The sequence below is a fragment of the Lampetra planeri genome, chromosome 3 (genome assembly GCF_965212315.1).
Source record: "Lampetra planeri chromosome 3, kcLamPlan1.2.h2, whole genome shotgun sequence".
In the NCBI taxonomy this organism is placed as follows: domain Eukaryota; kingdom Metazoa; phylum Chordata; class Hyperoartia; order Petromyzontiformes; family Petromyzontidae; genus Lampetra; species Lampetra planeri.
The window spans coordinates 15,934,067-15,960,487 of record NC_136109.1 but is presented as its reverse complement, the minus strand read 5'-3'; the positions used below and the strand labels follow the sequence as shown (position 1 = coordinate 15,960,487).

The window sequence follows — 26,421 nt, the reverse complement described above, 5'->3', positions numbered from 1 at the left end:
GACTGCACACACGGGACGAGCTCCTTATTACACGCTTTTTATTAACTCACTGTCTGTTGTCGTATCCTCAAATCTTGTAACTCAATTTTTACCCACTTCCCAATGTGGTATCGACTGCAGACTTGGTATACGTATGTCATACTGATGACCATACTATATTCTATCATTCAAAATAAAATAAAATAAAAAATTTTACATTATTTTTTATATATTATGTTTCGGCTTGGGTGTAATTGTCCACGCTCAACTGACGTTGGTGGTAAATTACCAAGGTCCCTTTCGTTATGGAAAGCTTCGGGGCCACTTCCTGGAGTCGTGGAGTTCTTCCATTACTAGTATGGTACATTTCATTAAAGCGTGTTTAATTTTTTTTTTCAATATTACTTATTAGCTGTCGCGACTGACCACACTGAGTTTTTTCACACTTTAACAGTATTGGACCTTTTCTGGTGCTTTTTCTTCCATTCAATTCTCCCAACACAAGTGCGACAGCTTCTTTTGTACAGCACGGGCACTTTTTATTTTTTAATTTGTAATTTTACTTCAAGGAAAGCGAAACCCAAAAATGCACATTATTTTTGTTCAGACACGCGTAGGCTGTCTGGTGCTGTCAAAATGTTTCATTCGGAGCCCTTTGTTAATAAGAAAAGTGCACATTAATGAGATCCCAATGTTGAAATGTGTGCAACCGTCTTCACCTTGTCATAATGTCAAAGGGGTATAACTTTTTTATTCATTATACATAGACAGTGAATGGCCCGAGTTGATACGAGATCAAGATATGCTCCGCGACCCATTTGCAAACTTATACTAGCGCCTGTTATTGAATTCAGCTGCTTGGTAAGGCAGCTTGTAATGTGGAACCAAAAAAAGCAGATCCCCTTACATAGCCTTTAACAGACTGTTCGGGAGCAAGTGATGTTAGCAAGCACCTATTACAGCCGGCATGGCACACGAGGGGGTGGGGTGGCCAGTAGCATGCGAGTGCTAATGTTTATACACGGCACCAGGCACTCATTTAAGGCTGAGTCCACTTAGGGGAGGCCCAGGTCTGGTTAATAAATTCTTCATTGATCTTAGCCGTGCGCGAGAATCGAAATTGGGTCGCTAGGTTCATAGTACAGTGTGATAATAACCATTGCTACACTGCTGCATTGTGGGACGACCAACTCGAAGGCACATACACCTTAACAATGGCATGGTGGCATATTGTTCAGCTGGATGCCACGCAAGTTTTTTCTCTTTTAAAATTTACTCCAACTGCAGTATGTTGAATTTTCATTATGATGCAGGGGTTGGGACACTTATGGCCCATGGGCTATATATGGTCCATGACTTCATTTTGAAACAAACCTGCAGCCACACATTTCGAAACGGCCAAAACAAGCATATTTATTGTTAGAGGGAATATTTTTTGACCTGCCTAAAACGGTTTTTCTAATTTTAGCAAGCCCAGTCACTTCTCTTGCTGCAAGGACTTCACTATGCTGGCCATTAATGCACTTGTTGCTCGTTGAGCAACAATCACTGTCCGTACCCATCCACTCTCTTTGTGTGTCTGTGTCAAGGTTCCCAGTTATTTGATTGATTTGTGAAATATTTAAACAAAAAACAATGTTTTTGGATGGCTATGGTTTCAGAAAACGTAGGTTTATGCAATACAGTATAGTATAGTATATTGCCACTATGTATTGGGGTTAGTGTTTATCACAATAGAATTGATGTTTCATATTAATGTCATTGTTTAGGCCCAGTTTTCTCAAATTCCATACCTTATAACTCCTCTACTTTTCAACATTTACGAATGCTGTCCAAGTGCAAACTAAGTGGTTACACAGTGCACACACCTTATGAATGGTAAACATATCTCACGTAATCGAATGGTGATTCAAGTTGAGATACTGATCGTGTGTTCCACAGTAAGATACAGCTCTGAATTTGAGTTTATTTGATTTGGCACTGCATTCCAGTCGTATATACCAATCATCAGGTATGTGCAGCATGTAATGACTTAAATTGTATTTAATCGTGACAACTTGTGTGTTTAAGCTCTGCATGTGAATTGCCTTTCTGTCGTGGCAGTTCAATTGAGTGCACAAAGTGTGACAGCAAGTCTTTAGGGAAGATGACAGCTCTTCTGGTGTACAGTGAAACAATCCTCCAAACCTGAATCCTCAAAATTGGGATTCTTCAACCAACATAGGATGAAAGCATTTGGCGGAGGCTTGGAAAGCTGCTTCGGCAAAAAAAAGATTTATCCACCAGGATATCAATAATACTTTCTTGTGCGTGGTCCTGAGACTAATACAGGGTTGTGGAATGACACCGTTATTCATGATTTATTTTCTTAAAAGGAACATTTCTGCCAGTGTTTCTTTTGAAAAATTAATTTGAGCCACAATTAATTAAAGGCATGCCATTTCCCACGTATCAGACGCTGTCGCCTCGACAGACCTGTTGTTCTTCACCTGAGGACGGCTGCTTGCGTTGTGGCCGAAACGTCGTGAGAATTGTTTTATTATGTTTTATTATTTTATTGCTTCCCTTCTACGTGACTTTACCGAAAGAACCAAGAAGATAAATAAATGCTCTTTGGTTCTTTCGGTAGAGTCACGTCGTCGACCGCTTGTGTTGCGATCGAAACGTCGTGATTTATTTTATTTTATACCCACGTGACTTTACCGAAAGAACCAAAGAGTATGGATTCCTGCAGTCACGAAAACTTCAAATCAAGATTGAAATAAATACATACATATAACAAGAATGTCATACGAATTTACTTAAAATCGTAATTTCTTTTTTAATAGCCAATACAATGATCCATTTATGTTGGGCTGTGTGGTACTTTAATAAATGCATTGTGGTTGTAGTATTCGCAGAAGCAGGTCCCCCATCAGTTGGGATAGATTTGTTCTCATTGTTGCCCGTTTTTAGGGCGCCACGGTGGTGAGATGTTAACTACCTCGCCTCGTATGAAGGAGGTCGTGGGTTCGATCACAACCCTAACACCTGTTCTCTCCGTGGTTGCTTGGATTTTTCTCCGGGTCCTCCGGTTTTTCTCTCCACATTCAGAAACATGCGTTTAATGGTATTTGGCTGCTATACATTTACACATGATAAGCCACTTCTTTGAGTAATCATTTGTGGCCAGGTCGCTTTTGAAAAATAGCTAGAAATCTCAGTGGGCCTTACCTGGTAAAATAAATAGTTTATAGTTTACTTTTTAGTCTTTACCGCTCGTAGGGTTGTGGAATGTTATGGAGGGGGGGTGGCAGTTAAAAGCCACTGACGTAGTTGTCCATTGTCAGATGTTACAAAATCCTTGAGTCATCTCGCCATGGCAAAATCAGGTTGACTCAACTTCAGAAGAAGCTGAAACCTGTTTTCACTTTGTTTAACGGACAGTACAATATTTAGCAGCTTTTGCTAAAAGAAAATGCCCTTTTTACACCTTACAAAATCCCCAAACATTATATCCCGATTATGGCTTCTATCTAAAAATGTTGTTTTGTCAGCCAATTATGTGGATATGTACTGTAAATAATATTTTCTACTTTGTTTAATGTCGGATTAAAGCGTGTCCGTAACTTTAAAGTGAGATAATTCATGTTATTGTAATATATATGCAGCAGTTCTTGAACATCGTCTTTTTATGCAATTTACCTTATCTAAAGGCTATTCCTTTTCTGAATACACACTGTGTCATTGGGTTCCTTAGGGTAGATTTTAAATTGAATCGCTTTGTGGATCTAATGCGAAAAAGATTATGAAAAGGCCTCGGAGAATTACGCCTCATTTCGGTCCGCAAGTGTCCTTTTTTGTGCAAACTACTTGGTCTGGTTTCCATCCCTAATTAGCAACATGTAAGCTTTTTCATAACTAAAGTCTGAAAATCCAAGCAGCACATATGCAGCGATGTTGCAGCTTCACGATTGGCCGCACACAGAACATGATTAGATTCCTCACATTCCTCAAAAGACCACTTACATTTTGTTGATTGGATTTGTTTAAGCTTTTCCCTTAATAGTCTGCTCCCTACTGCGTTTTTCAGCCCACTGTAAAGTGGCCATTGGCATACACATCACTGCTCCTCCCTTGTGCAGCAGCGAAATGCATGTTTATATGCACGTGTTGCAATGTCTTTATGCGTGGAGCTGTGGCGCAATCATTAGCGGCACTGTGCTATGAACTCCATTCTCTTCAGTTTGATTCCTGGCCATGACTCGCATATTCTTAGGTTTTTTCGGTAAAGTCACGTAGATAAAAAATGAAAATTGAAATTTATAAAAGTAAAATAAAAATAAAATAAAAATCACGACGTTTCGGAGGCAACACAAGCCTCCGTCTTCAGGTGGAACCGTCACAGCACGATAGCTGTATCAAGTAACTTGATGCAGCTATCGTTCAAGTTACTTGATACAGCTTTCGTGCTGTGACGTTTCCACCTGAAGGCGGAAGCTTGTGTTGCCTCCGAAACATCGTGATTTTTTTTTTATTTTACTATTATTAATTTTAATTTTTTATCTACGTGACTTCTTTTGCACCATACTTGACCAACAATGCTAATCGGAGGTGCCGGGCGAAGGGCAACAAACGAAAACGTGATGCACTCTGCTGCTCCTGAGGAAGTTGTCTGGCTTGACCACCTGAATGTGAAATGTATACTTGTTGCTCTCTGCATCTACATCAGCCATACAAAAGGAGATGCTTTTGAAATGCACAATAATGTTTGGTTGTCGTGGTGGTGGTGGTGGTCGCGTGTGCTGCTTAGGGCTCTAGCGCTCCCCCAGAAGTACTCGCAGCCCTCCCGGCCTCTGAGCAGCGACTCGTCAGAGCCGCGCCAGCCCCCAAAGCGCCGGCCGCGGCGCAAGCGCAACCCCAAAGCACAGCAGCACGACGGCGAGGAGTCGTACTATGACACGGACTACACAACCGGCGCCGAGTCCTGCGAAGAGCTTGACGAGCAGGATGATGACCTGGAGAGGTAGGTGACCCCCCCTCCCCCCCCCGTTATCCGCGTACCCACGTTTACGTCGTCATCCAGATTTTGTGCCAGCAACTGTTATTTTAGTCCTCGTGTTAATCTGGTTGACGACCTGTGGGATATCAGTCAAGTGTTTGGCCACGGCATTTAATGTAGTAATTATTCTAGAGTAATCAATGTGAGTAGCCAAAAATATCGTCTAACTCTTGGTCATTACATGTTGGGATCATGGGCAAGACATTTTTTTCCCCCCAATTAGATCAGGTCAGCCCATTGGTGAACTCCGTACTTGTTTTTATACATATAAATAAATTTACCATTTTTTTTTTCATTAGTCCACTGCTTGTCTCTTGTAACATTACTACATTATTTTCGTGTCTTCATTCAGTCATTAATTTAATCTCATCAGTCTTTGGTGTGCAGGTCTTGGAGTAGTCATTATCATGCTTTGATGGTTATAGTCTACCCATAATCACCGTTGACCAAAATAGAAAACACTTTGTTGGGAAATATTTTATTCAATCACGAATTTCTCTCATGGAGTGAAAACTACTTGTGAGCTGGCCCCTGGAAACACCCCGAGTATAATTATATCTGGTAACATTGACACCATCCAGGTTTATTGTGTGGAGCTTGGTGGAGCCATCAATTGGCACGCTTGTTATGGATTAGCCATAATGCCCAAAGTCGAATTCTATTCAGCAATGGGCATATCCTTATTCTATCATATTTGCAAAGTAATGCCCTAACATATACATTTATGGATGATTTCACAGGAATTGCTCTGATTAAAACATTTTGCGTGACAAGGTCACTTTTTTTTCATTAATTGCTTACAAGGCCACGACCATAAACTTCTTACCCTTCAGAACTTGGTTTAATCACAAGGTGGCTGTCATTCAGATTTGAAGCCAGGATCTCAGTGTTGGTGGCTAAGTGCCCTGACGCCTGAGCCACCTGCTGGAACAGTAGCGTAGTGGTTTGTGCGCTGCACTATGAATCTGTGTTTGATTCCCAGCTACCGTCAATGACGAGTGATATCTGAACCGGCTCTGGGGCACCCCTTGACCAATATTCACTGACCAACATTGTAATGTATGGTAAACAAAACCCCATGGCTTAGGGAGACCATCCAGTGGTGGATTAACAAATGGCTGAAAATTATATAGATTATCTCACATTTCAGTGCCCTAAAACAATGCACCAGATGGTGTCGTTTCCTCATCCACCTCTGTCGATTACATGACTTCAATTGTAACAGCACGTGACCCAGATGCAATACCTCAATCTTACGTAATCTCACTTGGTGAATGAACGGATCTTGCATCTGGCACTTCTAAAGACAAACGTAGAGTGAAACGTCATTGGAAACTTGCAAGTGAATAAAAAGTATGAACAAATAGATTAAAATTATATATTCTAAATGCACTGCATAATATAAAAAAAGAAAGTGTAATCAAATTTCGATTTAAAGCTTTCGTGACTGCAGGGATTCATCTTCTTGGTTCTTTCGGTAAAGTCACGTAGAAGGGAAGTAATAAAATAATAAAAATAAAACATAATAAAAGAATTCTCACGACGTTTCTGCTTGCTTGCGTTGTGGCCGAAACGTCGTGAGAATTATTTTATTATGTTTTATTTTTATTATTTTATTACTTCCCTTCTACGTGACTTTACCGAAAGAACCAAGAAGATGAAAAGTGTAATCAGTAGCAAGTAAATAAAATCACAGCAGTGGGTCAGTGGTCGGCCATGCTGGCTCATTGAATTAGCAAACATTAGCAATGAGGTGGACGAAAGAGCTGAAAGCAAGGGACATTGTGAGCTGTTCTCTGCACATTACACCTACTACGTGTTTTGCGCCGTAGCTCGTTCTGTGATTGCCCCACAGCCGCAGGTTGCTGACCCCTACCCTAGAGTGTGGACTGGTGAAGCACAAAGCTAGACAACATATGGCAGCCATCACACCGTCACCTTTAAAAGCAAATCCCTGGTAAAGCCACTAGCATTACTGACAAGGCAACAAGGCAGTGTTTTGTTTCGCCAACGGGTCAAAACTTGCAGTCCACAGGAATGTATGCGCAGCAACACATAGTGTATACAAGTAGTCGTGACATATGCACTTCCAAACTAGGACTGGCTCTGCCAGCAGATAAAAGGCCTGCAGTCTTTCCAAAATGACCTCCATGATAAAAGACATGTCTTCAATAATGGCCATGACCCACACATCTCTAACCAAGTGCTGGCATTGCCAGATGGTAGATATATAGTCATCTTAGAATTAATGGTGCAACAGAGAGTGTGAACAGAGTAGTGTGCTGTGATCCACGTACCCTTTGTATAAGTGCTGGCTTTTATCCGGAGGCTTAGGACATAACACACCATCTATAATTATGGGCCCAGCACAATAACTACATGAACTCGTGGCCGTGAAATTCAATTAAATGTGTATAAACAAATGCCTCTGCGCCGGTAGGCATCTTGTCGATTGATCTATTTAATTGGTTATTAATGCTCAAGATACATGCATGTAACAATTACTATGGTTTATTTTTATGCGTTGCTATTAGTTCACGTGACCCACTGTAGCCGCTAGAGGTGCTACATTCAACCTGTAAAAAGAAATCGTGAAACGAATCATGATCCCAAATGTAAACAGTTTATTGAATTGCGAGGAGGCGAATCATTACATGCCTATGGCTTTGCCTTCAAACTGAGGACCTGCAGTGGAGGTCTCATCAAGAGCTGCTGTTGTCCCAATTTAGAAACATGCATTTAGATTATTTAGCTATTATATCTTTCCACATGATAAGCCACTTCGTTGAGCTATCATTTGTGGCCAGGCCGCTTCTGAAAAGGAAGCTAATAGTTGTGTGGGCTTTACCTGGGAAAATACAATAGTTTAGTTTTATCAGTATATATTTTTTGTGATTTGCTTACCTTTCCTATACTTTGCACTATCGTGTTTTTGTATCGTTGATGTAAGTTTCTGACCCGCCACGACTAGACATCTATGAAAAATAGCATATTAGCTCCGATGAGCACGGTTGGCTACGTACGGTGCAAAAGAAGTTCAATATACATCCATACAAATATTCTGATTCTGTACATTCCCACTGCTGGGCAAAGGCCTCCCCCATGTACGTACAGTACCTATATGAGTTCCATTACTTCCTTTCCTCAGATGTTATTGCCTGTTAGTGGCCTCCGAATTCTTAGATTTTATCCCGCCATCTCTTCCATTGTCTTCATCTGCTTCTTTTGCTTATCTCAGTATCTAGTTAATGTTTTCGCTCATCTCTGGTCGGTTATCGTGATGTAGCTTGCCCATTTACACTTGATTTCTTTTTGCTTTAACAGCTCTGGCTAGCCTGTGACGAGAGACTAAAGAAGGGAAGTGGATATTATTGGAGCTGATTACATTGCATGGGGGAAATCTCGCATAAATGTTGTTAATGATTAGGAACTGTCAAATGCCCTACGGTGCCCTATACAGGCGGTTATATAGAATACAGTCAATAAACAGCAAGGCTGTTGGACAGCATCACTCAGTGCTGTGAAGCCATTCCTCTTCAGATGTTCTCAATTATGAACATGTGTAGGAGTTTTCTTCAATTTATGAATTTTAGAATTAAGCTTGATCCAGTGCATTCTGCATCAACCAGAGAAAATCTAGTTGTATATTTGGAACTACTGATCAGAGCTTCTGGAACTTGTCAAACTATGCAGTTCTGCAAGCAGAGTTAATGTTTCCCCTTTACCTCGGTGATTCCATGTAGGACAGTGGACAGATGATTATATGTTTATGTAGATAAATTAGAGATTGTGATGCTACAAAAAAATGTGAATATTGTGTCATAGGTCTGTAACGATTTGCCCCCATTCAAATACAATGAATGGTCATGTTTTGTGGTTGCGATTCACTTTAAAAATCTATTTTTTTTTACTTTGTGGTGCATTAAAGCCCCTTCATTGGCCGGAGAGGTAATATGACCAAAGCAATGTACTCGGTGTACAAATTGAAAATTACATATACGTACCCTCGATTCAATGCATGTATGTATCTTGAGCATAACACATTATCATTTGGTGCATCATTGAAGGCCGACTAATTGAATTCAGATTTTATTTATGTTGGCAGGAAGGGCCCAATGAACTGATATCCATTTTGAAACTCGAGAGATGTAGGGTATGGAACATTCTGTGTTACTAACATGAACTATCATCTATCCGAGATTGTAGATTGATAGAATAACGTAATGCACATTCACCATCCTTACTGTAACCCGAGCTCATTATAAGGGAGACATGCAGACACAATACAATTGTCCCTGATGGGGCTAAGACGGCGTTGGATTCTGACTGTAGGGTCTCGGAGGCCATCCCTCGGAGCATGCCCCCCCCCAGCTCGCTAAAGCCCTCTTCCGTGCGCAGTAACGCAACGATGCGGTGCACGCAACTGAAACGTGCCCTGCAAAAAGGTTGGATCGTGTAGGCTGTTGTACGCCACTCTTAGTGCTATCCCCTGCATGAGGTGCCACTAAGATGGGGTTTTTTTAGTGCTATCCCCTGCATGAGGTGCCACTAAGATGGGGGTTTTTTTACCATCCTTATGGAAGTACGGTAAAATTACATCCATAACCTGCTTGGAATGGGGTGGGGGGGGGAGGCCCATATCCAGCAGTTGATTGACAAATCGCTGTATATGTTACATGGGTAATGTTAGTTCTAAAGGATGGGGCAGACATGGAGCTCAGGTAAGCACCATTCATCTTTAAGTATTTCTATTCCCACATGAACAATTAAATCATGTGAAATGTATTTTTCATCATGCAATAATTACATTGTTTTATTGTTAAAAAAAACATGTTAGATGTTAAATATAACAAGTAAATAGTTTTTCCAGCTACATTTGAAAAACACATGTTTTTTCGTGTCAAACAAACATACGAATTTGACCTAACCTTCACTGATGGCAGCAGACATTGGCCTGACACCCACTAACCCCCTGACCTCTCCTACCCTCTGACCTCTCCTCTGTTTTGTCACAAAGTTTACCTACGCTGTTGCACTTCTTCCTCTCCTCCACCTTGCTATAGCTGCCCTTTCCCAGCTCCATTAATGCCACCACCCACCCCAAGCACTCTGTCATTCCTCAGCTTTTACTGTCAGCTGTTCGCAAAAAAGGAACCATCTTCCTATTCACAGTGGGGGGGGGGGGGTCTCCTGAATCCAGTGCGATTTAGATGAGGATTGCATCTAGATTTGAAGCTTTCGTGACTGCAAGGATTCATACTCTTAGTTCTTTCGGTAAAGTCACGTAGGTAAAAAATTAATATTGCTTTTATTTTTTTATTTTACCTACGTGACTTTACCGAAAGAACTAAGAGTATGAGGATTGCACTTATTCAGACTTCTGTAGTTTGAAGACCATTCCCATGAACAATATTGGCAGCCATCTCTACGTACATTTCCGTCTTATATCGATGGCAGAGTATCGCGTTGAAGACCTGCCATGAGCCTGGAGCTAAGAATTTCTGATGTCAACCAAGATTAGCAAACGTGCCCTTTGTCCGTAATTACTTAGATTCTCCAAATGAATAGCTGTGGGCAGTATGGTAAGATAAGCACGACACATTTAATCCAGTACAGAACCATCTTTGCTCCCCCCCCCCACACCTCCGATGAGCACAGTTGGCTCGTTCTACGTGCATACATCTTAACCCCCTCAGTATTTTACCTGCAGTTAATTATTAGCCAGACATTTGTCCAGCCAGGGAATGGGATTGTATTTATGAAAGACTTAACAGTACTAATCTCCTGCATTTTTCTCGGTAACCTGTTTTTTTATGGCTCACACCAGTGGAAGGGTGAGAGATGTGATTTTTTTTTTGGTAATTGGTTCCAGGATTGCAAATAGCACACTATCCTGTGGGAAATACTCTCAAATATGAAAAACTCTATAGAGTTGGGGCAAGTCATATTGTGAGAATGTGAACCACGTTCCTTTTGCCCATATTATTAAGCAGGGGCATAAGGGTTCCTCTGGCTCATCGGGTAAACAGCTGTGCACCAGAAGGAGCGCCTGCCACAAGACAAGTGTGATCTGTAACTACCAGGCATGCAATGATTGACCTACATGCACAGCGACTCAATACATTGTCACGATTTTGAGTCACAGATCAATTTGGTAATTAATTATTTTCGTCACTTCATTTACGATCTCGTTTGTGCAACTTTCTCTCCCATTAATCTAAATATAACGTCACATAATTTGCTTATAACGTGCAGAAATACCAAATGATCTTTGCACGCCCGAATTCTTAGTGAACATAGCTACGTGTTTTAACCAACGCATAGATTATTGCCGAGTAAATACTCGCTAGATTCATTTATTTTCACCCACTGGCTAGAAATTAGCTCTCTGTTGTGTGGGCTCCACAATAAGGATACACTCCTCGCATGAGTGATGCTGACACTGAGAGTGAGGTTTTTTTTTGCCTTGCCTTCGTAAAAACTTGTTTCTTCTCGGTGTCAACATCACTCCCACAGCCCAACCCTCGTCTCCTCGGCCGAGGCTGACGGTGTTCTGTGCGGGTGCGTTTGTGCATGCATGAGCATGTTTATCTTTTGAGGAAAGATGCTGTCACGACTGCCTTTCCACCGAGATTCTGAGCGATTCTTTGGGCCCTTGGGGAGAAACAGCCTGTCCCCTCCTAGACTCTGAGTGCAGGTGGAACATTGCCACCCGGGGAGTGTGTATGCGACATGATTGAACGCCAGATATTGCACTTATTATACGAAACATTCGTATTTTTTGTTCAAAATACATGACTCCCCAGGGGTATGACATTTAGACGTAATGGAAATGAGTAGGCGTGTGATGGCATGCACTAATTCACACCCTCAAGCCGCCCAATGATTGGATGAATTTTCATGATTCTAGGTGATGATTTGGTTCCTGTTTGTATTTAAAAGAATTGTTCAAATTTCTGCAGTTTTGTCCGTGCCATTATCCTGCTTATAACCTCGGCATATAATGTTTACAAATGGTAAATATTCCGTTGTTACACAGTTTGTAAATGGAAGCGTTGGTTTGTTTGAAGAATCCCTGCATTGTTAGGTTAGAAGAACTTCCATGTTTGGGATATCGATGAGTGTAATTAACATCCAGTACTAATTATGTACGGATGTGTAGAAAATTAAGCCATTGCAATAAGTGTGGAAGCATTGTTTTTATTTTGGCAAGTTATTTTATTGTATTTTAAGCTATTTTATGTGTAAAGTGGTATTGTGTTTCTCTATAATGTTGATGTATTACTGCATACCCCTGTAATGTTATATGATGGAGTGGTAGTTTAGCGGTACGAGTTTGATTCCTGCTTGCGTCCTTCAACGTCAGTGACGATCATCTGAACCGGTCATGGGCTTCCCCTTGGTCGACTCAGCCTCAATTGAGTACCTGTTGTGATTTGTAAACATTGCCACAAAGGAGACAAAGGTGGCCAGCCGTGGTGTTGGCCACCCCCTCACCCCCTTGTGTGCCGTGCCAGCCTTCATTAGGTGCTCACCAACAGCACTTCCCCCAAAAGTCTGGTGTGGCTATGTGGGGGAGCTTTCTTACATTTATAGTTGTTATGTGTTGACGATCTCCATAATCATGAAACTTAAATATGGTCCATCAACCTCGCGTGCCTCACTGATGATGGTTATGATAGCTGATCTGAGAGGTGCATGCTTGTTTACACGTCCTCTGCAGTGGCGTTCGTGTGAAAGGTCATACTGACTATTTTGTATTATCTATTGGTGTAGTTTTATTGCTTTTAATCAGTGGTATTTCTTCAATGGGATACTAGCAACATTAATTGCTTCATATCACTTGCATTCCTATAAAAAAGAAATCAATTTCAAAAGAGGCAAATGTTAGTATTTAAACACTTTACAGCAGCGGAATGTACGTATTGACATGCATGCTTCCTTGATTCAGCTGTGTGATTGTAGTGCAATGTGGATATGACCATTGCCAGTGTACAGCATTTCCTGTGTTTTAAAATGGCATGTATACAATAATAGGTACCTGACTATTTAGCTAATTCAATATTATTTTTCCTCGTCATTTTCTTTGTATACTTTTTCTAATTGCTTAAATCCTCCAATCGCCCAGCAATTTAAATGGGCACACCACAGTTATTCTTGGTTTTTTAGGTAAAGTCACGTAAAAGGGAAATAATACAAAATAAAACAATACAATTCTCACGACGTTTCGATTGCAACACAAGCAATCATCATCAGGTGTGAAAACCACAGCAAGAAAATATGAAAAAAGTGGCGTTTTTTTCAAATTTTCTTGCTGTGGTTTTCACGCCTGATGATGATGATGAATATGAATATGAATCCCTGCAGTCACGAAAGCTTTAAATCGAAATTTACACCACAGGTGATCGGCAGGTCCGCAAGTGGTGGGGTTAAAGTGTCTGTGGCCCACCACTTCGAAAACGCTTGGCCGGCGTGCAAGAGTAGGCCAAAATATCCTCGAGTGGGGCTCATTGTATCACCATCTCGTGGAGGCCCTTCTGCCAGCAGTGGCATAGCAAGAAATTACAGCACTGCACCTTTATCCTTACGTGTGCTCATCGTGAGCTGTAATCAGTGGTGGCCAGCTTTCTGGCAGACAGCTATCAGATGCCGTACTCGAACGAAGGCCATCGCTGCTAGAATCGCATGCTGCCATTGTTCCTTACACAATGAAAGCAAGATGAGAAAAAGGCTGGCACTGGGTTTTCACCTGGATTATTTCCCCGAGGAGCTGGTCAGTGTTAGGTCCCAGGTGACCGACGCAGTGTGAAGCTTTAAAGATATATGAATCCTCTGAAATATTTATGAAAATCGGAGCACATTCTTGTTTTCTCTGTATTCTGATGGCAAGGTCTGAGATGTTGCAGCTATTGTGATGTCAAGCTGTTAAAGTACAAATGAGTTAGAAGCACAAGTCACGTGAATGCATCTTTTGATCAGCGGTATCTTTGTGTGTGTGAGTCGATGTGTGTGTAAGGCCGTGTGTGTATGTCTTTTTCGCCCAGGCAACGCCGGTGCTTCCCGCTAGTATACAAAAAAAGCTTGTCATTTCACTACGTTCTGATTGGCTGGAGGCCACGTGCTGCCCATCGTGTCTGGTAGCCAGGGGGGGCCTGGGGGTTGTGACGTGCAAGAAGGGTGGGGGGTCACCCAGGGGTGGGGATGTTGGACGTTCAACGATGGGTACTTCCTTGTTTTATATATTTCAATGACATGCAAACTTAGCTCGTAAACAAAAACACAATAGTATGAGCTGGCAATGTCTGCTTCAAGTGGGAACTGCTTATGTAGCCATGAGCACACTTTACTGATATACTAGAAACCACGGCCTCACAGCATTGCGTGTGAGTCGCCTGAAAGGGCTGATGAATCTGTAGTCTAAGTATGCCAAGTGTGTAATCTCAAACTTTATTCAAAATAACCATTCGCGTCATTGTGGAGAATATAAATCACAACATAGATAAGCAGACAATGTGTGTCTCCTTTGGATGCTTCTCTCCACCTACACATTTTAAGTATTCTTTACACCACCCATTTATTACACCACTCATCAGGCACAGGGGGCTGGTGAAGGAGACATTGTATACCTGTTTTGTCATATAATCTGAAAGGTCAGCTCACAGTGCATCACTTAATGCAAGTAACGTATTTACCATTTAAGCCTCACTCAAAGCACCGTTACTGGGGGGTGTGATGTTTTAGTGCCGCGATGTCCTTTACAATAGTTGCGCTAGGACACGTTAAGTGAATGCCAACCAATCGGGGATGGGATGGCATACCAAAGGTGGATTCCAGCCAAGGGCACTGAATGTTTCTTGTCCCGATCACGTGATTATTAGGTGATCTTCACACACCACATAACATACCACGTGACTCTAACATATAAAGTGCCACTGTGGTCATGTGAACATCCTCCACGTTAAGTAATGCACTCGACATTCACTTAATGTAAGTGATATATCCAGTGTGAACCCAGCCAAATGAGTTGAAAGTGCTCGTCCTGTCTCTGGTAGCCAATAGGCATGAATGGGTCACGGGATTCATGAATACTAGCCAATAGCTGATGTATAAATATCTCCACACCTGGCAATGGAAGCAGACGTTTTGAAAAGATGGCATCTCTATCCTGTTGCAGTACTGAGCCAGGAATAGATTAACTTGTATTCAAACAGGTAGACTGACCAGTTGTTGGCATTCGTTTTATCACTCTTATAAATATTGGCCATTCTGTAGCAGAAGTACTATATGAGTCTACATGGGTCTAATTAAAAGCTCATGAAATAAGAGCCAACATAGATCGTCATGTTGGAGTAAAGGGCCCACAACAGGCAGTGGACACAATCGGTCAATAGGGCGGAAGTATTAACTGGCTGGGAGGCTTACAAGAGACAACTCGGCTGAGTTGGAAGGAGACCTTCGGCCCGGAGAGGTGGCAACATTCCAGGAGGGCATCAGGTGGCCAGGAAAGAAACGACCAAGAGTGAGGTGTTGGTGCTCTAGCGAGGAGGACCAATCTCTAAGATCGGGCCTTGGTGGTGGGGGGAGCCTTTTGGGGAGCAGAGATGAATGGCGAGCGAGGGCGAAGCGAGAGAGTGCGAGAGCAGAAGGCTGCGGCCTGGAGACTTCCGAGTGCCTGCCTTGGTGCGGGCCCTGCTACATACACAAAGATTGCTGGGAGGATTGCATGGCTTAGAGTCTTGTGCGACGTAGCATTGCGGTTGCACTCATGGTCGAGGTCCAAAAGCTCATAAATGGGCGTCGCTGGTTGGCCGAAATTGGCACCCGCGTGCATAACGTAAACATACTGTTAGTCAAAAATGTTACTTTAGTCCAAACCATGGGGTCCTATGGGAGGCGAAACGTTCACCAAAAAAACTGTTAACCAATGTCACTTAACCGAGATACTACTGTAACCACATGGAGATCAAATTATGCTGGAGTGCCCGGTTTGGCCGAGAGGTGGTAACTTGACCGAATTGTTGCATCACCATTGGTCACCAGACACGTTAATATCTGCATAACGTGTAACATGCGTACCTTTTTTAAACTGCATTTTCAAGCCTACTGAAGTAGCGTTATTTTGTGTTTATGTATTTGTTGCAAAGCTATACTTGTTAATGTTTAACGATGGTTATAAACGCCTCTTACAGTTTTATTGTACAATTGAAACTAAATTTTATCTATGTGGTGTCGGTGGCTTTTGATATATTGCTTTAATCAGGATGGAAAAACAAACCTAATTATTGTGTGGAATCATTTTGTCTTTGTACTGGGTATACAAATGACAGCTTTCAGCAGGAATTTAGTATGTTAATGAATTGTATAGGTAAATATACATTTAGGCATTTGCTCATTGGTGAGCATTCATTATTGATAATAAGTAGCAGTTTGATTAGAAGTATCAGTTTAACTGTGGACTTGAGTCACAAAGCAATCCAGGTAAACCTTGACGCGGGAAGATCATATATAATAATTTATGATTTGAGCTCATTTGTCAGTCCTCGTACATCATAAAACATCAAGATGAGAAAATGGTTTGCGCACACTTTATTTACACAGCGGCGTTGTCACACGTTACAACGTCCTTAGCTGTCTGAAGTGTCTTTTCACATTTCTTTAGTCTGTTTCTTTTCTAGTGAATATTATTTTTGTCACTTAATACCAATCTGAGTCAGGAAATTTGGCATGTACATTGGAATGTCCTTGCACATTCATTTTAAACAAAGATTCATATGGCAGAGTTTACAGGGTAATTTTTGTAACACCTAGGCTTTCGCAAGCAATGTGATAATAGATTTTTGGGTCAGGTCGCGTCAGTGTGTGTGTCGTAAACCCGCCTCCACCTGACACGACCAATTAATAAAGTGGTTACGTGAATATACATGCCAATGTATTCCTGCTTCAGCACACAGGTGTATTAGAGAGCAATCCACAACATTTAACAATTTGGGAGGATATTTTCCTGGTAGTTACAACTAGCATCTTCAGGCAATTTGCCAGAATTAGGATCGTTTCCTCCAGTCGTGGGCTATAAATGTGTCGTGATGTCATCAATGTGCACCCACGGAAGCAGGAAGTGGCATAAAGTTGAATGTATTTTTTACGAAGTTAATGTTTAGATGTAAATGTGTAATGTATGTTGAGATCGTTCAGTCATTAATTTCACTCAATGGTTAATAACGTTATAATAATGCCGTGTTAGTTTCAACTAATTCACTTCGATTTCGGATATTCGATATTGTTCACCAAAAAGTGTCCATAATTTGTCAATTGCGTTTACACGAAATTTCGTCAACCAGACGTTTGTAAATTGACCGATACCTCTAATCGTGAGAATTTGATGTTTCCCCAAGTATTCTGTGGTTTTCTCTGTGGTGTTCCTGTTCAAAGGAACAATACTTACTTAAACACAATTTCCAGCAGTTGCTGAACATGCCTAGCAACAAGGACATTTGATTGATTTTGAGAACATTGATGTGTTACATATAACACACGTGACCAAAATCTTACCTTAATATCTAGAGGACCACAGAGCTCGGGCTGTTTCTTTGAGAGCAAGCGAATGCTGTGCATATTGCAATTATTGTTAAATGTTCCCAAGAAGGAACAATATTTGATTAAATCAAGGGCGTCAAAACCAACAAGATTTTACTGTTTGCCAAAGATTTAGAAATGTCCAGTTTAGACGAGTCAGTACAGTCGGTTCTGCGACATCATATGAATTACTACAGTCCATAAGAAGACCAATACAGCCCCATATTGGCAGCTTCCCCTGGTTTATTTACAACCGAACACTTGTGAATCTAAAGGTATTCAAGTTAACCCGAATGGTATTCTGGTACGTTTTGGTGTCTGTTCTCTGTTCACCAAGGTCCCATTAACGAGTTAATTAAGATACTTGATACTCTGCAGCTTACTCCAAGTATACTAATACTTTGTCTTTGGTTTAGATATGTTGATGACATACTTGTTGTCTGGCCACATGCTAAAATGCACTGAACTAATTCCTAAATCGCCTGGATGAGGGATTATGACACACATGGTACATTCTAAATTAAAAACTCAATTCCTTAGAACTGCTTTTTGTGTTTGTCCTCCGTCACACTTGCGATTAGCACGATCGGCTACGTACGTTGCCAAAGAAGTTCAACATGTATACATTTTGCTTTCGTGAGCTTTATGAGGATTATGCGTTTATGAGGATTGTTGAGAAAAAAATACCCGGCAAATCTAACATGAGCAAATTGCAATGTTAAAATCATATTTATACGTATAAAGTGTCTGTCAGGAAGTAGTGGCTCAAGCAAAATACTCTCAACAGTATTTTCGTTTCAGTCTGGTTTTGTAGACTTCACGAAAATCCCTAAACAGTTTAAAACGTTAGACTGCCACCTTTCTGGTCTCTTTGGAATTGCAGTTTATTCACATGATAACGAATTGAGGGCTTTTTTCATGAGCAACCATAAGGATCAACAGTGTGTCGGCATCAAAGTTTTTCCTCGCTTAGACTGATGTTGGGCGATGCAGATCTCCCTCGACAGTGGTACAAATTCTACATTTCAATGGCAGGGGCCAATTGCGCGATATGACAATTACTTGGGTGTAAAGATGCATTGATTGATATTGATTACGCTCACGATACATGCAATTGAATGGCATGTGGAAGAATCAAAAGCATTTTCAGTATGGGAATGTTGCATGTAATGGGTTCTCCGTGACTCCTGCAGCAACATTGTCTCCCAAGGTTCAAAGAGGGTCCATTACCGAATCAAATTGTGACTGAATCAGGACAATGTATTGAATTACTGGGCTGGGGTCGTGGTGGGGGTGGTTGTGTTTATTCCTTTATTTAAGACCATCCAAGAACCTGTTGACATCAGATGTCTCTTGAAGTGAGACCTGGGTTTCGCCAGTAACAGTTCTTGGCTGGGTGGAGCTGTGGTTAGAAGTTAAGTTCAAGCCCAGTTTAGTGTCCCCTCAACGCCTCATGCCATTGGGTCGATGCACTGAAAACCAATGTGGGACACCCAAAGTGGTCATGGAATATTAGATGTAAAATTCATTATAATTAAGGGAAGGTATAACATGACACAAAACAAATGGATGCAATTTTATTTTGTACAAAATCAACATTTATCCACAACAGTGCAGCAGTTGAAATATGGTGTTGTATATAATAATAATGTTGGTTGCCCCAAACTTTGTATAATCGTTTCATGGACCAAGTACGTCATTGGTTTAACATGACTCCCACAATGCATTACACATGAAGAAAGAGCTGTAGTGTTGGGTCCCAAAATGCAGCACATGTAACGATATAGTTGTATTAAAAGGTTTGGCACTACTAAATGTTACTTTGAAATTGTTTCCTCGTTCAGAATTAAAACACATTTAGTTTTGGAACATTACATAAATTAGCATCTCTCAAATAACAACTGTTACTTTTTGTATTGGATTTAATTAAGTTGACAGTAATGCTAATCGGTTGAAAAGCATTAACACTTAGTTTAGGCTGTTTTATTTTATAGAAATTCCCAATTGATTTCAAGTGTGCTATTGTCAGCATTTCATGAGGCAAAGAATCAATTTCGAAAACTCATAGCCCAATGTGTCAGAGGATGGCTGCAGGAGATTTTTCTAGGAACTTCTTGAGTAAAATCATTCAAGTTGCATTTTATCTTTTACATAGTAGGGGGTGCATTTTCCTACAAAATCTGCTATGAGATTGTTGCACAACAGCCAAACTTATATTTTATTAGTTCTCAGATCTGTAATTCAGTAAAATCAAGTGTAAAACCAAATTTATTCGTGGAATTTGTTTTTTCATTGGTGACTGTGCTGGGACAATGAACAATCTCTGCTTGGGAACCCAGTTTAATCCCGAGTGGCTAAAACCTGCATTGGAACCCATGATCTTAGCGGTGCTTGCTCTCATCTCCGAGCCGCCTGGCTACATCTGGAGTTATATGATTTACTGAATTAAACAGAAGTAAAAAAAAAATGCAGTCAAAATAAACTGGCCAAACATCTGAATGGAGCACTCACGTGAAAAAAAGAGGCTTGGATAAATAAAGGACTTTATTGTTGTAACCTATGTTATTACTGCGTCAGCAAGGTGTATATACAATGTGTATTATAAATGGTGGGGGTTTACTCGCTGGCAAACACTGATCAATCTTGTGGCCGAGAACACTTCTAGAAAAGCATCCTTGCTTGTCTGGATTATCGGAGACACATGTTGTTGGCCCTTGTAAGGGTTCCACGACCTTGCCATACAAAGCCACAGACTGCTATTAACGCCATAGTTTTAATGACTTTCCTGGAAGTCTGTTAGCCAAAACATTCAGCAATAATTGTCTGCAAGAAAACTGTACAGTGTGTATATATATACAATATTATACTTGGAACATATTGTTTCATGGTACAATATAATCCAATGAACAATGGGAAAAGTAAACGTGATGCTAAAACACCTTTGGGGGAATTTTTTGTTTTCACAGGAAATACCCTCCGATAACCTCGGACTCGCATCGGCAGGAGTACAAGCGGGACTTTGAGACGGTGATGCAAAGCTACAAGCGCCTGCAGACTGAGCAGGATGACCTCCATCGACAGCTGACGGAGCTTGACAAGCAGCTCGATTCCCTGGATTCCGAGTCCAGCGAGTACCGGGTACCAATTACACTTCCGACTACATTTTTCTCATCATCATTTTTCCACAACTTGGCCCGATCGTGCTGTCGGCATCATGTCATGAGACAAAATGTGCATTGAAATATCTCGCATAGTGCAACCATTCCTTGCAGACAAGTGCCCACAGAAGTGATGATCACAGAGCTACCTCTGACTGTCAAACCAATATTTAGTTCTCAGAAAAGGAATTTAACCATATTTAGTTAAAAAACTAATTTAAATGGAATGGATTTTGTGCAGTCATTGGTGACCAGGCTGAGATCATAAACTCACTATACTTGAGAACCCAGTTTACCAGCATTTATCCAGATTCAAACTCAAGATTTCAGTGGTGCCAGCTCCACCAATCAGACATCTGGCCATTTCTTGGTGGCTGAGAGGGGATGTCTGATTGTCAGTAAACGGGGCATGCAGTGTCTACTTCAGAGCACCGCTGACATGCTTGGTTAAATGTACAGGCTCATGCCCACATCAACAGCCAAATCACCACGAAAAAACAACCTCAATACGCCTGATCTCGTCAAATCTTTCAAGTTAATTTGGGTGTGGAGTTTGGTTAAAACTTTGATGGGGAAACTGCCTGCAAGTGTCTGGTGATCTCCGCTTGTCCTGAGAGGTGGTTTGAAGATGGCAGTACAGCTTTGAGTGTTGTCACCGCGTATCTGTTGGTTTTCTCCGAGTATTCTGTTTTTCTCTGATGTGCCACTCGTTAATGAAATTGTCCCAAAATCCCAATGGAAAGGCCTCCTGAAAAATAATCCTCAGGTCGGGAAAGTTTTCTTGGTAAATATGGCAATATAATCAATATAATACTGGTAGGAACGAAGTGGACCAGACCACCAATAGATTATATCGTCCGTCCGTCCGTCCGTCCGTGTATCAACATCGACCCCTACTGCAAACACTTGGCAGGACCCTACAAAAACCTTTTGACTCAGTGGGGCTTTCCTGGCTTAACAAGTGTAATAATACATTATGTTTATATTCTTTGGTTATTCGTTCCTACCAGCCCACCCCGCAGGGTCCTGTTTATATTCTCAGATACAGTACGCTTTTGGGTTAATCTCAATCGCTGCACGTAGAAATAACCGACATTTGGGTTTGCATTTAATTCTGTGGTGCTCCACTTCAAAGGAGTATTTGACAAATTAAGGACAGAACGAATTATTTGGTGATACTGAATTGGCAGTGGTGCACAGGCACAAATAACCAATAAAATGAACACATGCATCAATTATGCTGCTTTAAATGGGAAAAGTACATTAAAAATATAGTAGGCAACGTTTTGGGCGATTATATTTATGTTTCGGGCATATGATCCATGTGTTATGAAGAAGAGCCATTGCCCAAAACATCACCTCTATATATGGTGTTATCTTCTTCTTGGTTCTTTCGGTAAAGTCACGTAGAAGGGAAGTAATAAAATAATAAAAATAAAACATAATAAAATAATTCTCACGACGTTTCGGCCACAACGCAAGCAGCCGTCCTCAGGTGAAGACCAGGTCTGCTTGCGTTGTGGCCGAAACGTCGTGAGAATTATTTTATTATGTTTTATTTTTATTATTTTATTACTTCCCTTCTACGTGACTTTACCGAAAGAACCAAGAAGATGAATCCCTGCAGTCATGAAAGCTTTAAATCGAAATATGATGTTATCTTTTACGGTTGGGTTATATGCATAGAATAACTTATTACACCTATGAAGATGGAGCAGTCTTATAGTTTTGTAAACTATACTATTGAAGGGTAATGGGTGAAGACCTGTGCTGTCACTTCTGGGTCCTTCCATTGTATGATATGTGACAGTTCCTCCTAGGGGGGTAGGTTATAACAGAATTATGCTTAGCATGCACATGCTGGTAGAGGATTGATAATACAATTGGTGATGCATGCTAAAACATACAATTTGCTTCGCTTAGACGGAACATTTTAATAGCATACAGGTGTATATATATCTTAAGACTTTATTTTCTAATAGATTGTAGTTACCAATTGACAAATGAATTGGGAGATATATAGATGTTGTTATAAACATTACAAATGTATCCTTTAATCCTTCCGTTTTAAATCTTAAATATTCCCATCAATGCATATTCCCTGCTATGGCATACGGGTCAGAAACACCGAGACTGACAAAGAAAACCGAATGAAGGCTGCGAACACAAATCATGGAGAGGTGCACATTCAGAATTGCACTGAGAGACAGAAAGAGAAACGCTAGGATCGGAGAACAAATGTCTATCGGAGATATCGAATTGACTTGTAAGAAATATTCAAACACGGGTAAAAATAATAACACAAAAGGGACAGTGTCAAGTCACGTGAGTTAGTAACAGCATGTAACATTTAAGAGTTTAATTCAAAAGTGTTAGATTGAGTCATTCACATGTCACAGAGATGTGCATCATTCGTTTTTTTCCTGATTTTTTTTTGCCACCGTTAGAATGCAGTCACTAACAGGCAGCAATGTGTGTGTGTTATGCCACAGGATGCAGCTGAGCAGTTTAACAGACTAAAAGACATCAAACAAGTAAGTAAAGTCACTCGGACTTGAACGCACTGCACGTTTGTAGATATTTCTCACACACTTTGAAATATATGTGTTGCTTGGAAGGCTATTTATTGATGTATTTCCCATCGGGCACTTGTGTCTATAAAACTGTTGATATATACCGACTGTCTTTTTGTCAGACGCAGGCCTACAAGGACAAGAAGCAGCACTGCAAAGAGCTCAAGCGCACCGTCACTCACATCAAGCAGATGGTTTCCGACTATGATCGCGCCAAGTGAGAAGCCATTTTTTTAGGGAGCCTTTGACAGAGCATGGTTTGTCATTTTGGCTTTTTATCCTTGGTGGGTTTTTTTAAGCTTAAGTAGTTGAATAAGTGGTTCACTCCTGAAAACCTTTTTTTGATAAGTGCCGAGGTAAGATCATTTGACCCATTGGGTCATTGAATTATTTTGGTCCATGTTTTTTTAAAATAGAAAAGAAACTGCTACTCTTGTATTTTGACGTCATAAAAATTATTTTGTTCTGAAATGTGTTATTAGCTGCAATACTGATTATTTTGTGATGTTGCTTTCTACTGATTGTGCATTAAACTGGTGGGCTTATATGGAAATGCTTAATGTGCGAGGAGAAATATAATGCTCTATACGTCTTAAGCGACAGCAGCGTACACTTATGTCCGTATTCTTCGTCACAGCTCACACAGGCTTTGGCTCTGGCTCCAGTGAGCCGGCTCAAAGCCATGCTGAACTTGAGCCCGGCTCTGAGCATGGTGCCCAACCATCTCCAGGGTGTCCATGAGCTGAGCTAAGCCATGGCTGATTCAGTCATCCATCTTTTAAATAAATTGACCAACTGAAGCCTGAGCTGAGTCATTTTATAGGCCAGGCCAGAGCGGAGCCGTGACTAAGAATATGGCCCCTAAGAGTAGAGCTTCACCTTTTTGCCTATTTCCCACATTTAGTTAGTTCACTGATGGATGAAGGACTCCACACCATGTGCCGGCCATGAGGGGTCTTGTTTGACGATTCTTCACCGTGCTGGTCTGTGTGGGTTGGTGGGAGGGGGCAGGGAGTGTGAGGCTGGAGGGACCGGTTAAGATTACACTCGCCACTGGTGTTGTCTGAGACCAAGGAATCCATGCCAGGTAACTGGGTTCAGTGCAGTGTGATAACCACTGCTCAACCCCATTTGTATATCCCTAAAACGTGAATATATTGCAGATTTGACATGGTATGCGCAGCTGCATTCTTAATTGCACACGATGTAAATGTACACACCTGGTTTAGAGACCCCTCTCTGGGCTACATCATCACGTGGTGGTTTGAACATCGAACAATTCCTGAAAGAGCAATCAACTGACAATTAAATAGTTGGAATTTGCTTGATCAGAATGTGTAAATCTGCAATGGATCCTTTGCCATTAATTCAGGTGATGCTCTACTGTAATTATGTATTGTGGGAAGAGTGAATCGAATAGAAGATGTAACATTTAAGAGAATTACTGCATATTAACTTTAATAGTCTTAATTGAGATTCATGTACTTTTGTTGGTACGTGTACCTTCATGCATGAATTGAATTAATTACACTTTGACCTTGCTCTGACGGGCCTTGATTTGCTGTGATCTCTGTGTAAATGACTTTGTGGTCTCTATAACATTGGAATGCAATGCCTTTTGAAAGCAGAATTAATAAAAAGAAGTACTCTAAAAGGTAAAAAAATTCTACAATATAACTCGAGATGCGGTGAAATTTATTATCGCACTGGCCTTGCAATCCAGATGTTGCCGGGCCATCCTCCCGGCACGGCAGTTGAAACAATGGGCCAATATGTTAAGCCCCCACCTGCCTCTGTCCACCCAGCAGTATAAATGGGTACCACCACAGTGAAGTCGATCAGTCGGTCGCATTTGGTGGGCAAGAAGCAGCCAAATACTCTCCATAAGGGCTTTCTAGAGCTCCCTCTTGTGGGAGGCCCATTCATCGGTAGTAGTGCAAGCAGGCAATTGCAGCGCTGCACCTTTTACAACATGACTTGTCATGCAACAACAATTTTTATTTGTACGTAAGGTGATCGTACAAATTGGTTATAACTGGAGATTGCTTGGGCAGTTTTGCTTGTTTAGATCAAGGTCCAAGCCTAATTTATAGAGGGAATATTGAACTAAGTTTGGTTAAGGATAATGTTTTAAAGCATGACACCTGGCAATTCAACACTGTAAAGATGTGTGTAACTGGACAGCTGTGAGAAGAGCTTCATAGCTCATCGGATTTCTCCAGGATAAATAAAAATTCTGTAATATTTTTTGACTGATTATAAAGAAATGTTCACCCTCAGTAAACCAATGAATGTGATCGTTTGAAAGAAAAAATAATGTACAACACATTTGGTAACAGCACATGTATGTAAAATATGTATTTTTTAAGCTTGTTGTGGTATTAAAACATGTGTATGTGTTTGGTATGTGTATATCAATTGTTACTTGCTTTGACATATAACATACAAATGTTTATGGTCATTTTAAGTTGGGGTAAGTTTCGATACCGCTTGATCGTGTCTGGTGGTGGGAATTTATTTGTAAGTTCATTTTAAACATAATTAATATTCACATATTCTAGACTTAACATTTGTATTTTTTCTCATAGAATGTAAACTTTGTTGATACACACAGACAAAAAAATAAACTCTTTTTGTTAAATACCATGAATGTGATGTAATGTTTGTTTCATTCTGTATATTTGCCTTGCATCGCTAAACGCCAAAACTAAGGGCGGTTGTAAAACACAATTGTTAAAATGTCTTTCTGTGTTGTGATGTAAAGCTCAAAACGTCATAGATTAAGCCGTCCATATTTTATGCCCAATGACATTCCAATTATTATTTATAATAAGTTACTGTTGGGTTGGATTGTGTAGGTATATTGCCAATATTCAGCTCTACCCTCTGCCACTCAACAGAGCCAATAAAATAAAGTTGCCACGTGCACAACTATGCTAACTGAATTGTTTTTTCAGTGCACTGGAATGTTTAAAAAGCAAGCAAGATTTTGGCAATTTAAAAGCCTATGTGAATAGAATTTACTTTCCAGTTGTGCTATTGGTGTCATGCCTAGAGATTAATGAAGTTCCATCCAGAACTCGAAACCTAACGGTGC

The 26,421-nt window shown here is 40.8% G+C and overlaps 1 protein-coding gene across 3 annotated transcripts in view; it reads left to right on the top strand.

The window, feature by feature from the left end:
- LOC144738846 (occludin-like) overlaps positions 1-25,974 on the top strand; it is a 48,066-nt gene extending 22,092 nt beyond the window's left edge. For all 3 annotated transcript variants that reach the window (XM_078621844.1, XM_078621850.1, XM_078621857.1), the window contains exons 5-8: positions 4,772-4,984; positions 20,560-20,731; positions 23,244-23,285; positions 23,447-25,974. In XM_078621844.1, the coding sequence (XP_078477970.1) occupies positions 4,772-4,984; positions 20,560-20,731; positions 23,244-23,285; positions 23,447-23,545 (526 nt within the window). In that variant the 3' untranslated portion in view covers positions 23,546-25,974. The remainder of the gene's footprint in view (positions 1-4,771; positions 4,985-20,559; positions 20,732-23,243; positions 23,286-23,446) is intronic.
- The last annotated feature ends 447 nt before the right edge of the window (positions 25,975-26,421 follow it).